General features: G+C 41.7%; 1 protein-coding gene across 2 annotated transcripts in view; it reads right to left on the bottom strand.

Moving 5' to 3' along the window:
* Positions 1-9347: 9347 nt before the first annotated feature.
* The window catches only part of epha4b (eph receptor A4b), a 114978-nt gene continuing 107580 nt past the window's right edge, over positions 9348-16745 (bottom strand). The window contains exons 15-19 of one of the 2 annotated variants that reach the window (XM_089007356.1): positions 16226-16435; positions 14000-14149; positions 13614-13807; positions 13377-13517; positions 9348-13237 (exon numbers count right to left, since the gene is read on the bottom strand). In XM_089007356.1, the coding sequence (XP_088863482.1) occupies positions 13138-13237; positions 13377-13517; positions 13614-13807; positions 14000-14149; positions 16226-16435 (795 nt within the window). In that variant the 3' untranslated portion in view covers positions 9348-13137. The remainder of the gene's footprint in view (positions 13238-13376; positions 13518-13613; positions 13808-13999; positions 14150-16225; positions 16436-16745) is intronic. The other variant, XM_089007357.1, reaches the window with a different exon arrangement.

Raw genomic sequence — 16745 nt, 5'->3', positions numbered from 1 at the left:
TATAGTTTTTGTATTTTGTACATCCGCCCCCATTTCAAGCTCAGATAACTCCCATATAACATAGGAATTCACTATTTCTTTCAGATGTAAGAAGAGTCTAAGGTTTCTTACGCTAAATGGAATGCTTGTGTCGTCCTAAAACTCAATATTCTGTGGTTACTTGCAATTTGAGTGAAAATGACCAAAACCCTGGCACTGGAGTGGCCGCATTTTTGCACATCGCCTGGCAGTGAATGAGTTAATAGTTACACACAGAAAAATATTTTTTTTCATTTACACAATTTTAAAGATTGGATATTTTTTGATGGGATTGGATGCTTTGATAGAGCTGCAGACACCATGTTTTTGGCTGTGATACGTGTTGAAAAGAAAATGTAAATTTCAGACGAGATGCTTTATGCTGTTCAACCTTGTCATGGTTTTTAAAATGGATTTTTATGGTTTTGATCTTGTCACACAGTATTGGCTCTTTATCTCACTTCCAGTCTACCAAAAGCAAGAACATTTAATAAATCACATCAAGGGTGGGCCGCAGCTGATACTTGTCTCACTTGCATTCTATCTTCACGCTTTCGTCGTTGAAAATTTCTCACTTCTCCTTCGCATGCAAAGACAAGCACGGCCGGCTCGATTCTCCCGGATCTTACTATGTCGTGAATCGAGAATCCAGTTTGCGCACAATAACACATCTTGTACATGTCAGGAATTTGATCAGGAGCCCTAAAACACTCCCGGCCTGAAAATCAGCCCCTGGCATCCATCATGCTTTATAGCTCGTTACACGGCGCAGCCCCCTCACTATAGAGACAGAAATGAGGAGGCGGTCGTGGGTGGATTGAGGGGGGTTGGTGTGGGGATATTAAAAAGTGCAAAATGGAAAAGAGAGAAAGATGAGGCTTTGAATGTAGGGAGTGAAAAAAAACAAAAACAAAACAAAACACTAGGTGCCCTGGGGAGTGTGTTTTAGGGGGGGGGGGTTGTTGGGGTGTTGCATCAACCTTTCCAATCAATATCCATTTCCCAGTGCTGTCATGTTGTTGTGAAAGTGGGCTGATACATTACCAAACAGAAAGCGTCTGATGTTAAATAAAATCTCACCATCAGTACAAAGCGACACATTCATCTTCATTTAACAAACTCTCTGCTTTTAGTCAAACCTTTCATGCATACCTGTTTTGTATTTATGTATTTTTATTTTTGTATTTTTTTATTCATTTATTCATCCGTTCATTTATTTATTCAGTTGTTTTTGGTTTATTTATTTCCCTTTAAAAATTATGTATCAATTTATGTATCTCTTTCTTTATTTGTGTGTTTATTCATTTATTCATCTATTTCTTTTCTTTGTTTCTTCATCCTCCATTAATCCATTTATTTATTTATTTACCTTTTAAAAATATGTATCAATTTATTTATTTATATATCTGTTTGATTATGTATATAGCTATCGAGCTATCAATCTAGCTATGGAGCTATCAAGCTAGCTATCACGCTAGCTAGCTTTTGCGCTAGCTAGCTATTGCGCTAGCTAGCTATTGTGCTAGCTAGCTATTGCGCTAGCTAGCCATCGATCTAGCTATCAATCTAGCTATCAATCTAGCTATCAATCTAGCTATCAAGGTAGCTATAGAGCTACTTATCGAATTAGCTATCAAGCTAGCTAGCTATGTTGAAATAGGATTTTAAGACCACAACGTCTTGATTAACGCATGCCTTGCTAGGAGACACTTGACATGTTTATTCCTAAAATAAGATGGGATTGAAATAATAGCTACGCTCATTATTTTGGGAACAAAATAAATACCAAAAAAATCGCAGAAAAAGACATTTCCAGGAGGACAGATTAAAACAATGTGATTTGTACATCTTTCTCTATTCCTTCATAGACGTCATAAAATGTCTGACACCTGCCATGTTTCATATCATGTGGGTAGTTATGTAACACTTGGTGATGCCTTTTGTCACCATCTACAGGACCGGAGCAGAGATTTATAGCAGGGTACCCTTGGTCACAGCAGATGATGGTGACAAATAAACCTCATGTCCCTTCATACTCCCATAAAAACAATCTCTAAGAGCTCCAAATATTCGATTCATTACTGTCAAGATGACAAAATTTGCAGTGAAGATTGTAGTACGAGAAAGAAGGTGGAGGTGTTTTTTACTGTGGATTCCACTTGTGTTATCACAATTTTGCGCATTTGGACCACCTCTTTGATCTGTGGAGTCGTGACGGAGGCCTGACCGCAGAGACACTGACCCAGATGACCCCGGCGGAGTGCGGCGGGGTTTTGCGCGTTGCATTTTTATGTGTATATGGTCAAGCACGCAAGCATGGGGGATTTCTTTGGTTTGTCTGTTGCACCGGTTTAAGAAGTTCCCTTTTTAGAATAAGAATAATAATAATCATACATTTTATTTCTCAGCGCCTTTCAAAACACTCAAGGTCACTTTACAGTCACAGGAGACGTTTTGGAGTGGGTGAGCAGTGGCAGCCACACGCGCCAGCGTTCACTCAACCCGGAAGTTACTCAATTAGATAGAAAGCTAGCTAGCTAGCTAATAATAATAATAGCAATTATACATTTCTTTTGTTAGCGCCTGTCAAAACTCTCAAGGTTACTTTACAGTAACAGGATAACTTGGATAGCATGCTAGATAGCAATTACAGTGATTCCTCAGCCTACAAACTTAATTGGCTCCCAGAAAGTTTGTGCAAGGCAAAAAAAAGTTCATCTGCCGAACACTCATTTCCCACAAGAAACCATTAAATAGAGAACAATCCGTACCCAGGCCCCCACAAAACATACTACTTTCTACTAAATAAGCCCTAAAACTACACAAAACACACACCCCTTTATGTATAACAAATGTGCTATTGCACCGTAATGAAAGAAATAAACTGTACTGCACAACAAAGTCACCCCACTGACCCTTGTGATGGTCAAAGAATCATCTTTATTGCCAAATACAGTAAAGTCTCGTTATATCGATATTCAAGGGAGTCTGAAAAAATATCGATATAACCGGGACTATCGATATATCCGACCCTGTTTGCATGTAATTTTCTCCATGCGTGCATAGAAATAGTATCGATATAACCGGGACTATCGATATATCCGATATCGATATAACGAGACTTTACTGTATGTAGAACAAAGGAATTTGTCTCTGGTAGAACAAGCTGCACTAGTATCATCATTGAAAAAATTGCAAAGAGGCACTATACAGTTAGATTTGCGTTACTGTTGAGAGAGTTAATAGCTGTTTAAATGTCTGCTGAATTTGGTACGCATGGATCGGTAGCGCCGGCCTTCGGGGAGTAGCTGGAAATGGCGGTGGGCAGGGTGCGGAGGGTCCAGTAGGATTTTCCAGTTATTGCTCAGAGTTCATTCGGACCTGTAACCCTTGACTTAGTGTAACGTCTTTGTGAGGTGCCTCGCCATTTTACTTAAACACCTTCACGTCTCGCATAAAAACATCTCAGAAAATTGAACTCTTTGAACTCTTCAACAGTAGCCAAAATGGAACTGTATAGTGCCACTTAGCAGTTTCTTTGACGACGATACTAGTGCAGCGTGTTCTACCGGAAACAAATTCCTTTGTGTTCTACATACTTGGCAATAAAGATGATTCTGATTCTGATTCTGATTCTGATATTCTGAAGCGTCATATTTTTTAAATGAAATGAATATCTCAGTCAGATACGAATCAAGATGCGTCAACCGGAGAGCCCATTTACACTCAATAATATTGTCTTTTTTTCTTGTAATTTGTCGCATTAGTTAATTTATGGCATTTAAATTGCCTCTTATTTCGCAATTTGTCACCAACTGTTCACGACTTGCGTCTAATTGCACACAAAACCCTGAACAATGTGTTTATTGTCTCTCTATCATTTCAAACAACAGACGTGCGTCCTAATAAAAGGTGGCGACGCACTCGAAAGCGACATCGCTTCATTTCGCCTCTCATTATTCTCTGTACTGTTTCCATGAAAGCCTAAAAGCCTTCATAAATAACAATGTTATTTGGGTTAAACCTCTTTTAGGAAGCACGGGGGATGATTTCGCGCCTCGGATGCCGACAATAACCGCCGTGTTTGTGCTTCGGACGGGCGAGTGCTTAAATGCCCACGAAGGGCATTGTCTTTGGTTGACGCGGCGCAGAATGAGACAATGTTGACGCCGCCTACAACAAAAAAGGGCAGCACATCTTGTTTTTGTGAATTTAGGGAGACAGGCCGCTAGCTGTGATGCTACTCCGTCGCTCTGGTTATCTTTCATGGTCAAATGTTAGCTATCACAGTTGTGTATTCACGGCGTGGCTACATAGCTAGCGGTTATGGATTGTGTGTGTGTCTGTGTGTGCGCATGTTGATTTGAATCACAAAGTTGTTTGTAAACTCAGTGAGACATTTTAACAGCCACACAATTTTTGGTTGTATGCAAGCAAAGCTGTTGTAACATTTAACTCATTCGCTGCCATTCTCAAATGTATTCGAGAATTGAAAATATGACGTAAAGCGCCATTCCCGAATTTGTTCAGGTTTTGGTTTTTTTTTTTCAGGGGGGTGCCCATGTTTTTTCCCTAATAATAACGCATTTCATTTGTAAGCGGCTTTTAAAACTCTCAAGATCACTTCACAGGCACAGGATCAGTTTTTTTGTGTGTGTGCAGCGGCAGCCACACTCAAACAAGTACCTCAAATAGATAGAAAGCTAGCTAGCTAGCCAATAGATAGCTAATACTTAGCTTGCTAGATAGCCAGCCAGCTATATAGCAAATAGATAGCAAATAGCTAGCAAGCTCGATAGCTAGATAAATAAATCAACAAATATTCACTTTAAATCATCCATAGGTTCCCGACACCTGCACTAAATGTTGTCCATGTTAGCGCTTTGTTCCAGTTTCAGCTGTTGCTAAAGTGTTATATAAACCATTATGTATGTATTGTTTGTATTTTGTACAGCGGCCCCCATTTCAAGCTCAGTTAACTCCACACATATAACTTTGGAATTAGTAGCGACTGCTATTTGAAGACATTGAAGGACTGATTCATCTTAAACAGGAAGAAATATCGCTAGCTGCTTGCCATCAATTGGCATGACTTTGATAATATGGCATTTAAATAACATTACCAAATATTTTTTTTCCAACAGGTAACATGTAACGACATCAGAATCTATTTTTAAAATAACTCTCACAGCCTTGCTACTCGATGCTGTACAGGTTGCGCTTTGCGTGGCACAAATTGAGTCCTATTGCACGTTTTCATTTGATTTAAATACAAGTGGATTGCGGAATATTTTCTTTCTCTTCTTTTTAGTCTTTTAAGTGGATTTTAGTACCAGCTTGACAAGCATGCCCAATGTCATTTTGACGCTAAATCCCCCGTTCACTGCATTTGCCAGATGCCGTTGTCGTTTAACTCCACCCAACCACGACCCGCTGGAGGTGGAAACAAGCGGCAAAAAGCAATGCCGCATTCAACTCAACCCAGGTGTGTTATCTTTGCTGTCCTCCATTTCCCGGATGCAGGTCTCAAATCGCAGTTGTCTGTCAACATCCATTTTTCAACGCCGTCGCCAGCACACAAACACACACGCGCGCGCACACACACACACAGACACACACACACACACACACGCACACACGCAAATACACACACACACAGAGTTCATGATGCTGACATAGTGACTTCTCATTCTTGTGTTTCGGAGTGAGGCGGCTGAGGCATGTAATATGATTGATTGAGCAGACCTCCCTTTTTTAAATTAAATCAGGAACTTTGATTGTCCTTGAAAATTTGAGACAGGAAATCTCTTTGAGCAAACTAAAATACGGCGAGGTAGCAAGTTGCAGAAGTGCACGTGCTAGTGTCTCGCGATAAGCATGCAGGCCTATTTGATGAGGGAGGACACAGATAATGCAAAATGGCACAAACATTAGATCACATTTAAAAAGTATACAGTGATATCTCGACTTACAAACGCTTTAGCTCATGAACGTTTCGGCTTAGGTACATTAAATTTGCGAGAATATAATCATACAAACTAGTTTTCGGCGGACGAACAAAACCACACATCGCCACGGTGGCTGGCGGGCTAGATTTGATGGATGAACACCAAACCACATGGTCAAACAGCGCCATGGTGGCTGGCGGACTAGTTTTCCACAACCCCTTTGAGTGCAGATGTGGTTTGCTATCGAGTGGAGTACTTTCGCTATTATGGGAGTGAAAAAGACCCCACCACAGGCTAGTGTTAAGCCGAAGTGGACACAAAAGCAAATTACGGTCAAGCTGAAGAATGAGATCATCGTAAAACACAAACGAAGTTTGTGTGACTTAGTGTCCCAGTACCAGTACGCTAAATCGACCATTGCTACGTGTGGCTAAGAATGTTTCTGTGTTGTCTAAGCAACGGTCTCAGGCAATAGAAGAGGTTGAAAAACCTCTGTTGATTTGGATTAACGAAAAGCAGCTAGCAGGGGACATTGTGAGTGAGGGTATTATCGCTGAGAAAGCACGGCAACTTCACTCGGATATCATCAAGAGGCAACAACATCAACAACCATCACAAAGGTAAATAAAACGACTTTATTATACAGTACGATTTATTTCTTTAAGTACAATACAATAGCACATTTATTATACATAAAATGAGGTATATTTTCTGTGGTCTTAAGGCTTATTTAGTAGAAAACTATGTTTTATGGGGACCTGGGAACGGATTATTATAATTTTTAATGGTTTCTTACGGGAAATAGATGTTTGGGAGACAAACTTTTCGCCTTACACACACTTTCTGGGAACCATTTAAGTTTGTAAGCTGAGATATCACTGTATACCCATGCAAATTATGATAGACTCCTAATCTTTTAGTCTCTTGTGTTTTCTTATAAATGTCTTGCGATGCTGCCGAGGGGGACGGTCAAATCCACCCATGACAGCATGAATGAGTGCACCAATTAGCATTCCTTTGGGATTTTGTCTTGCTAGACCAAGCGAGACCGTCCACTTGGACATGTATGTGATAGAAACACGACAGGATCATCAGTCATCTCTGGCCTTTTTAAAAGCGTTCTCCATAGGGAAACGTGACCTTTTTTGCTTGATGCCAATAGCAGCTGTGCGATGAATCAATTGCCTGCGACTCCATCGCGCCGACCTCGGCGTCCTCGTGAGTAAACACGAGAAATGATATTCTCATCGTGTCAAGACCAAAGTCCCCATCTTACTGTTTGGCCTTCACGGTACCTTAAAATGGCTTCCGCTTTAGTAGATGCTGTGGGGTGTTTGCCCTGGAAAAATAGCCCTGTCGTCTAAAAAAATGTGAGATGCACTCGCTAAGAGCTCAAACAGAATGGGGATGGCTCCTGTGAAATAAGTACGTAGTTGCCGTGTCCATCCGTCCATTCTTCCGTCCATTTTTTCCGTTCATTCTTCCATCCATCCATCTGTTTGTCCATTTTTCCATCCATCCAGCCTTCCACTGCATCTATCTACTGTATCTAATCCATCCATTCACTGAATCTACTCATCCATCCAGCCGTTTGTCCATTTTTCCATCCATTCATCCATCCATCCATCCACCAAATTCATCCATCCATCCATCCATCCGTTTGTCTATTTTTCCATCCATCAGTCCCACCTTTTTGTAATCCACACTCGCCCACACCCATTTCGGAACAATTTGCAGTGTTCAATCACCCCGCCATGCATATTTTGGCAATGTGAGACGAAACCAGAATACCCGGAGAAAAACCTACGCTGGCCCAGATAGAATATTGCAAACTCCACACATGTAGTGCAGAGCCAGAATCGAACCAAACTGTGAGGTCAACGCGTGACCACTGTTGTACCTGTTGTTCTTAGTAAAAAAATAGCAATAGAAGAGAACCAATGCGATCCGCTCGATTTGAAAACTTTGAACCAGAACGGATGGATGCGAGTTGCGGGAAAAGATAACCAACTGCTAGCTTTCTGCAGCACAGGGGTAGAAACACGCAAAATAGAGGCACGTGAGGCCAGAGGAACGATTACGGTAGCAGGACGAGAGATATATTGAGGAAACATAGAGATGTCCCTGGAATGATTTTTTCATTTATTTATTTTTTGCCCCGTGTGTGGATGGGGGGTTGTGGTATGGAAATGGGGATGATATGCTGGGCTAAATCAGGTGCAATGCGAGTAATATGGAGCGACAGCGACTGAGGTTTGTGTAGGCCAGGAGTGATGGGCCTTGCTCCCCTAGAAAAAAATAAATCTCACTCACACCGTTGGTGTGAGTGAGATTCGGTCAGAATCAGAATCGTCTTTATTGGCCAAGTATGTAGAACACACAATGAATTTGTCTCCGGTAGAACACACAGTACTAGTATTGATATGATATAGTATTCTCTCTGGTTCATGGCTCTTCACTGTGTTTGAAGATGGCAGTAAAATCAGCAGGAATCAAGGTGATTAACAAAAAGATTATTTTAATCTTGGACAGCAGAGCCATTGTGAGGTTGAAGTAGGAGGGCCATGGAGTGAGAAGCTCCTGCTCTCCCCTCACCTGAGATGTTTATTTATACAGAGGGTGGGAATGACATCATTTCAAAGGGGCCTATCAGCTACGAGATAGAAGGGTGAAATATGATATCAGACTGAAATAACAATAGTTAAGTAACGGTACACACTACAGATATGCAAGGTTATAAAATAAACTACATACATATATAGACTAAACTAACATATAAAAATAAGTAGAAATGAAGACATAGGATGTTTAAGGATGTGTATGTAAAATCGTTCTATCAAGTATCATAAAAAAATGCTAAGAGGCACTAATTCAGTTATATTTGGGTTACTGTTTAGAGAGTTAATGGCGTCAGAGGGAAGAAGCTATTTAAATGTCTGTTGGATTTGATGCATAGGGGAGTAGCAGGAAAAGGTGGTGGGCAGGGTGTGGAGGGTCCAGTAGGATTTTCCACGCCCTTGTTTTGATTTTTGCAGTGTGCAAGTCCTCGAGAGCATGTAGGGCGGTGCCAATAATTTTTTTTCCCGCCGTCCAAACTGTCCGTTGAAGTTGGATTTATTTTCCATTTTTGTGATGGCCCCGAACTAAACCGTAATGGAAGAACACAGGATTGATTCGATGACAGCCGTGCGAATATTATGAAAAGATTTCACTCCACGTTCACAATGGCAACAGAGCTGGAGGAGGCAAGGGGGGTGAGAGTTAACTAAGCAACCTTTTATGCTGACTGGTCTGCACTCAACACAACATATGATACTTTAAAGCTTTTTAGCAGCAAAAATAATTAAGCGAGCTTCTCATATTACTTTCTCGTCAAGGCACTTTGAATTGTGTGCGGTCTCCCTGGAATTGCGTTTGTGAATCTACTTGCCGCGTGCACGCGTATTTGTTTCTGTGTGTGTGTGCATGTGTGTGCGCACGATCCAATGGAAGAAAGGGACAATACAGGCTACAGCTAAGAAATTAGAAATATTAGCATATTTATTACAGCAACATGAAAGATGTGAGAATGCCTACAACCTTTACAACGAGCAAGACAGAGAGGGAAAAACCATCTTGATGATAAATAGTATTTTGGTGACCAAAGAAAGGAAAAGTGAGAGGAAATTCCAAAAAGAGTCACTTGTGAACATTCACAAGAACCAAGATGGAAGACAAAGACGTGTCCAAAAAAATTACGCCAATCCATGCCACGTTTTTGACCTCACCAAGAGAAATTGGGGACAAATTTCGGATTTGAGGGTGGGAAAGTGAATTCTGAAATTTGGTTGTACATTTCGTTTTCCCCCATTTTTTTTTTTTTACTCTTTAAAGAGGAAGCTGGTTCATACGCATCAGTGGCACGATTAATAGTTACTTCGTACGGCCATGATTTTGCAAATTATTCCTGGCTAGCGCCTCTCATTGAGACGTTTTAAGACACTGCGATGTCCTGGCGGTTCTTCCAGTTACCACAGATTTTTTTTTTTTTTTTTGCGTTCCCAACATACTGGAATGTTTGCATCCATTTTTCAGGTGACATACAAACTTAAAGGACAACCGACACAATTTTTTTGTTTCCTAACTGACATCAGAAATACGTTTTATAGCATCTAAAATACCCAAATCACGCAGGCTGATATTTTTAGTCAAATGCAAAACACCAATAAAAATGAGTTAAAGTGTCCCAAAACTACTTCAAAATTCAGAAGGTCCCGCCCCCTTGTTCGTGACATCACGCCAAGAGGTCTTGCCTTGCTCAAGAATCAGAACTATGGCTTCAGATTCATAAATGAATTCATAAATGTTTGCAATCGATTAAAGAATTACTTATCAATTCGAACCGTCTTGCGTATCAATGTAGCGTCCCAGAAAATGCAGAAGATGACGCCCAAGCTCAGTTGGAAATGGGCTGATTTGCCTGCTGCGAATTTGTCAACTAGAATCAAATAGTAGTCTTGGTGCAACACACAACGATTCACCATCGTGTTATTTATGTGTTTCCTTTCTAATTTTGCCATCAACACAGATCACCACGAAGTTTTCAGACCAAACAAAGTACCCAAAATGCATTGTGTGTCGCTTTCTCGGTCAGGGGCGTTCCAGACATGACGTCACGGTAGGTATTGTCACCAACAATAAAAACAGACTTCCTGAATATTCAGTGTGAGTCTTAAAACGTAAAATATAGCTACATGCAGTGGAATCTTTGTAAAATACGCTCAATAGAAGTCATTTGAAGTGATTTTACAAATTATGGACACAACTTGTCCGGGGCGTCGGTTGTCCTTTAAGGATGCGCTTGGCCAATTCATTTTCTTTTTTTTTTAATAATCATTCAAATTTGGAGGGATTGTTCATGTCAAATTGACATGATCCATTATATTTGGTTTCACCTTACTGTGGCTTTTATTGTGGCGGGCTGATGCAGTTTTAGCCATATCTGACAGGGGGCATGGGCTGGGGCTCATTTTATCTTGAGATAACTCAAAATACAATATGCAACCAGATAGACCAAAGTCAATCACATTCGCAGAACATAAAATAAATAACAATACTGTCCGTTGATGCCACTTTTTTTTGCAGACTGTTTCCCCACATCTAGATAACAAAAAAAAATCAATGGTTCGAATGAAAGCGTGCCGATTACTTGAACATTTGACCAGATAAATACTTCCTCTACATACACTTCACTCCTTATAATCGCCTCCCTAGGGCAAAAAAAGAAAGACAAAATAAGGCATCCAAAAGGCCACCGTTCAAGGGAACTCCAGCGAATCCATAAAATTGCTAATTCAACATGAGTAGAATGTGTTCATGATGTCGCTAAGAGTAGTTTTGATATGCAGTTTGGCTATGATAAATCAAGTTGATTTGACGAGACCTGAAAATGATCGACTATTAATGTTGTGTTTTTCCAAGGCTCCACTCTGACAGTTCAACAATGTCCATGACACTCCAAACAGCCGAGTTGACTTTTAGGATATCGTCTGCCTGAGTGATTGACAGCGCCATTCTTGTGTACTCCTCTGAAATGCGTGAGTCCCATTTTTTTTTCTTTTTTACAGTGAATCTGACATTAAAAAAATGCCACTGCGCAATTTGTTAATTGTAAATGCTAGCAGGTCAACTACGATTATATTTGGTTTCTATGATTGGGCAATCATCAGTTTGGGAGTGATTTTGGTCAGTGAGTGAGTGTCATTTTCAGTGCAAGTACATAAAAAAACAGACAAAAAAAACCCAAAACAAACAAAAACAATTCACATTCCACATCTGCTAGCACAAACCAAATAATGGCATCACAGAGCGCCAATGAAATTCCTGGGTTCAAATCAGCCAAAGTCCATTTCCTTTCTAATTTGATGTCAAAACCGTGATCACCATTCCCTGTCAATCAAAGATGAAGTTCCATTCCCATGCTACATTCCTCCGTTCGAACGCATCGAGGACCTCATACTTTTCTCCTCTTTGGCCCCACCCCGAACACGCACTCGCAAATCTCTTTTTCAGAACAAAAAGTACATCGTGGCCATCCTCATCATCGTTACAAACATTCTATTATTTGGAAATCAACACTGTACATATTTTACACTATGATACAATCGTATAATATGGTGCGGTATGCCACTCTCTGCTTTATGTAATAAAACACGGAAAAGCGGATTCAGTGCCATTACAAAGGTCCCGTTAGCTTTCACCTGATCATCAACAGCTTGGAAAACCATTGACATTTCTTTGCAGAAGGTGAGCCATTTTTTGTCAAACTATGTGTTTGTGTTAGCTTTAAATAACCGCGATGATGCCCACGTAACCATCCGGCCATCAAAGCGGAAATGATGACCTTGATTTTGACATTTCCTATACAACTCATTTTTCCCTTCATGAATCAACAAGGGGCAAAATAATTTCATCTGATTAATATTATTCTGGATATTGCTGGAAATGGTAACATGGAAGAAAACTGACACTGGATAGTCCAAGTCTAAGTCGACGGAGGGAAGCACTTACCCCGCGTGCACATATTTTGACCAGTTGCAAAGCTTACTTTTTAGGTCCGGTACCCCTCATTAGACCCAAACCTTCCTCCTTGTTGTTGAAACGCGCATACAAAACTCAAAACCAATGCGAACGTTAGGTCCATCTACACATCGATATGAATTGTGGGACTCACCGCCAACTTACATACAGACACCAACACATCAATAATTTACTTGTGGCACGTTTCAAACTCTTCAAGATGAAAGCGGAAACGAGAAGACCACGAAAGCAATTGTAAATCTCACATGAGAAATAGATTCAATTTTTCTTGTCTTTCGTTTCTCAGTCTTTATTGATCCTTTTAAAATTTCTCAATCTGTTGCACTGTGAATGATGCCGTAGATGTTGCTCCGTATCGGTGGTTGTGTTGCTCCCGGGGACTACGGAGCTGGTAGCGTCCATTAAGGAGGAGGAAGAATGATGCAAGAATGTGGAAGGAGTCAAGTGTCCGTGTTGTCCTCCAAGTCAGTGACTCTTAAAACCAATGGTGTGTCCATTGATGTCTCCATTTAGGAGCGAGGGGGGCAGGAAGAACTTAAAACGAATGTCCACACTCTGGTCTCTCTTTCACTGTACGTTGACGTGGAGACGGTTATACTTGGACATGCGTCCCTTGGGTCTGCAGGCTCTGCACACTGGATAAAATCTTCTTCTGGTGGCCGGCTAGACTCACGCCCATTTTCGCCAATTCACTGCAAGGTGGACAACATCAAACACGATGTGAGAGAAAATACTTTTAAAAAACGAAATGTTCACAACTTGTGAGATTAGACGAGTGCATTTCGGATGACACTCATAGGCAATGGTGTATAATTGTCAGTCCTTCTTTACCTAACACTGATGTACAGGATTGAGTCTAAGCTGACATAACCAGAGCTGGAAAAGTTCTCCTTATACTGGCCCATCTTGATGGCCTCCAACCACTCATCCACAGTGCTCACGCTGAATTCTGGAGTGCCGGGCTCCTCACTGCTGAGATACAAAGGTAAAGGGAAAAACTAGCCTTTGAAAGAGGCCCCAAAATGAAATCCATAGCGGCGATTCAGTCTTGAACGCTTTGCCACTGACCCTGCGGGGCTGTTCGCCAACTCCCTGAGGCTGGCTGGGTTTCTGATCAGCTTGTCTAAGATTGTCACGATCTGTCCAAACTTGGGTCGCTCACTGCGTCCCTTCTCCCAGCAGTCTAACATGAGCTGGTGCAACACCACCGGACAATCCATTGGCGCAGGAAGACGGTAGCCCTCATCGATTGCTTTTATAACCTGCAAACAAAAAATGGGGGGGGGGGGCTTCGATAAATCACGTCTGCTAGACATTGAACTTTGAGCGGTGGAAGCGTTCTTCCCCCGCCATGTTTTGCTATTAAGCCCCACCAAAAACAACTCAAATGATGTGCGAAGGTTACAAAGGTGGGTTCCGGTCTGGCACAGTATGGGCTCATTATTGTGACTCACATCCTGGTTGGACATCTCCCAATAGGGCCTCTCTCCGTACGAAATCACTTCCCACATGACGATACCGTAACTCCACACGTCACTGGCAGAGGTAAACTTCCTGTAGGCAATGGCCTCTGGAGCTGTCCACCTGATGGGGATCTTGCCTCCCTGGAAATGGCGAACAGAATACAAATATTCTCAGCCACACTTAATTGAATATGTCATCCTGAACTTTAAAGGACAACCGACATCACTTTTTTTCCCTAACTGACATCAGAAAAACGTTTTATAGCATCTAAAATACCCAAAACACGCAGGCTGGTATTTTTAGTCGAATGCAAAACACAAATAAAAATTACTTAAAATGTCCAAAATCTGCAAAAAATTGAGCTGCGAATTGGGCATTTTCAGAAAGTCCCGCCACCAGTTAGTGACATCACGCCAAGACGTCTTGCCTTGCTCGAGAATCAAAACAATGGCTTCAGATTCGGAGAAGATGCTTTCTTGTTACGCATCCAGTTATGAATATGATTCAAGTAGTTCTGAAGAGGAAAGTATACATGTTTGCAATCGATTAAAGAAGGTCTTCCCGGTCATTTTGCGGCTTCAAGACTGATGTGTAGCATCACAGAAAATGCAGAAGATGGTGCCAGAGCTCCGTTGGAAATTGTTTGATTTTTCAGCTTGGAATTTTTGTCAGCGAATTTCAAATAGCTGTCTCGGTGTAACATATGATTCACCATTGCGTTATTTATGTGTTTTCCTTCTAATTTCGCCATCAACACGGATCAACACGAAGTTTTCAGACCAAACAAAGCACCACAAAATGCATTGAGGTGATGCAAGGTATGTCCTTTCTCGGTCAGGGGCGTTCCTTCAGTGACGTGACGCGAGGACTTGTCACTAACTCAAAAACAAGACTTCCGGAATATTCAGTGCGAGTCTTAAAACGTACAATATAGCTATATGCGGTGGAATCTTCGTAAAATACGCTCAGTAGAAGTCATTTGAAGCGATTTTACAAATTATGGATACAACTTGTCCGGAGACGTCGGTTGTCCTTTAAGGGATGCTATCATGGGGATTTGGCTCAGGAGTGTAATAAATGAAAAGTAATAATAAGTCCAGGCTACATGGAAGCTCTGAGCTGCGTTGACAAGGACTGAGCCGATGATATTATGCGCCACCATTCCCATGTTTACTCGAGCACATCGCTATCAAATTTCCTTTCCTGCTTTCATCCGACTTGTTGTGCGTTTGTTGCGCTGGGCGCAGATCAAATAGATTTTACAAAACGTTACTTTGTAGACACAATCGGGACTCGCGCTGACGGGACCAAAGCTCCGGTCGTGCTTTTTTAACATGCGGCAGCGGCGCCCAAGCGTTAGCTGTCTCTGCGCCGCTTGGTCAAAGTCAAGTCAAAGACAAAGTTGCCAAGTCACCCTGCACTGTACTTCAGTTTCCATTGCCCCCGTTGTCCACCCTTAAAAGCTCATCTCTTATCGCTTCACTGCTCTCAGTGGGACCCTCCCTTGTTCCCCCTTAGCCTTCTTTGATTCCCGCTCCTCTCTGGAAGTCTTCCACATCTCCACCTCTGCACTTCGCCCCGCCTACTCCCAGCGCCTCCTGTCGACGTCTCCTGACATCAGTGAGTGTGTCTTATTGCAATGGAGCAGTCTGAGGCGGATGCAGCCCCCCTTTGGGGCAATGCTAATGCCATATTAAAAATAACATCCTCGACAGTACCTCCTATGCATATGAATAATGCCCATCTCCTTGTGGGCATTTTAGATGAGTTCTTCTACCGCGGCTTAACTTGCCGATGACGGCTCTGTGCGAGGATGGGAATGCGACCAAAGATTTGCCCAATATGTAGGGAAGAACGTCAAAGAAGCTTATTAGCATGAAGCCGTTTGCCAGCGTTCGTAGTTTATGAGATTGATTTCCTGGATGTGATTCTTGACAAACCAACCACCAGATTACTCGTAACCAAGTCCTCATTGTGAAATCTTTTTCTTTCTCGGACTTTTAGCTCTTTTGGTTCAGTGCATCCAGACAACATGCGAGTACCAGCTAGTTAAAGTTTGAACCAAGAGTAGTTGGCTGTCAGGCAGCTGTGCTGCCACTCTTACTTGAGTACTTCATACTGTTATTTGACGATATAATAGAAAATTGGAGTTACATCGTACATTGAGAGTTAATCAGCCATATTCTGGAGCTTGCGATGCTAATGCTCCGTCTTACCCTTGTGGTGTATGCAGCTTCCGGGTCGTCCTCTAGAACCCGACTTAGGCCAAAGTCAGACACCTTACACACCAGGTTGCTGTTGACCAGGATGTTTCGTGCCGCGAGATCTCGGTGAACATAGCTCATGTCTGACAGGTACTTCATCCCTGAGGCGATGCCACGTAGCATGCCGACCAGCTGGATTACCGTGAACTGGCCGTCGTGTTTCTGCGAGAACAAGGAGAAAGATGAATTAATACACAGTGATGTTCTTTGTAAAAGCTCACACTGAGCAAGATGACGTCATAAATGCTGCATTTATCAGACGCCTCAACTGAAATTTGTGTCCATAATTTGTAAAATGGCTTCAAATGACTTCTACTAAGCGTATTTTACAAAGATTTCACCGCATATAGCTATATTTTACGTTTTAAGACTCGCGCTGAATATTCAGGAAGTCTTGTTTTTGAGTTGGTGATTAGTCTGTACGTGACGTAACTAAAAGACCTCCCTTTACCGTAAAAAAGATGCATTGTAG

The sequence above is a fragment of the Hippocampus bargibanti genome, linkage group LG11, assembly GCF_051943395.1.
Source record: "Hippocampus bargibanti isolate YZ-2025 linkage group LG11, ASM5194339v1, whole genome shotgun sequence".
Lineage (NCBI taxonomy): Eukaryota > Metazoa > Chordata > Actinopteri > Syngnathiformes > Syngnathidae > Hippocampus > Hippocampus bargibanti.
Note: the sequence above shows the minus strand (reverse complement) of the source record. Positions and strands in the feature narration are given on the sequence as shown.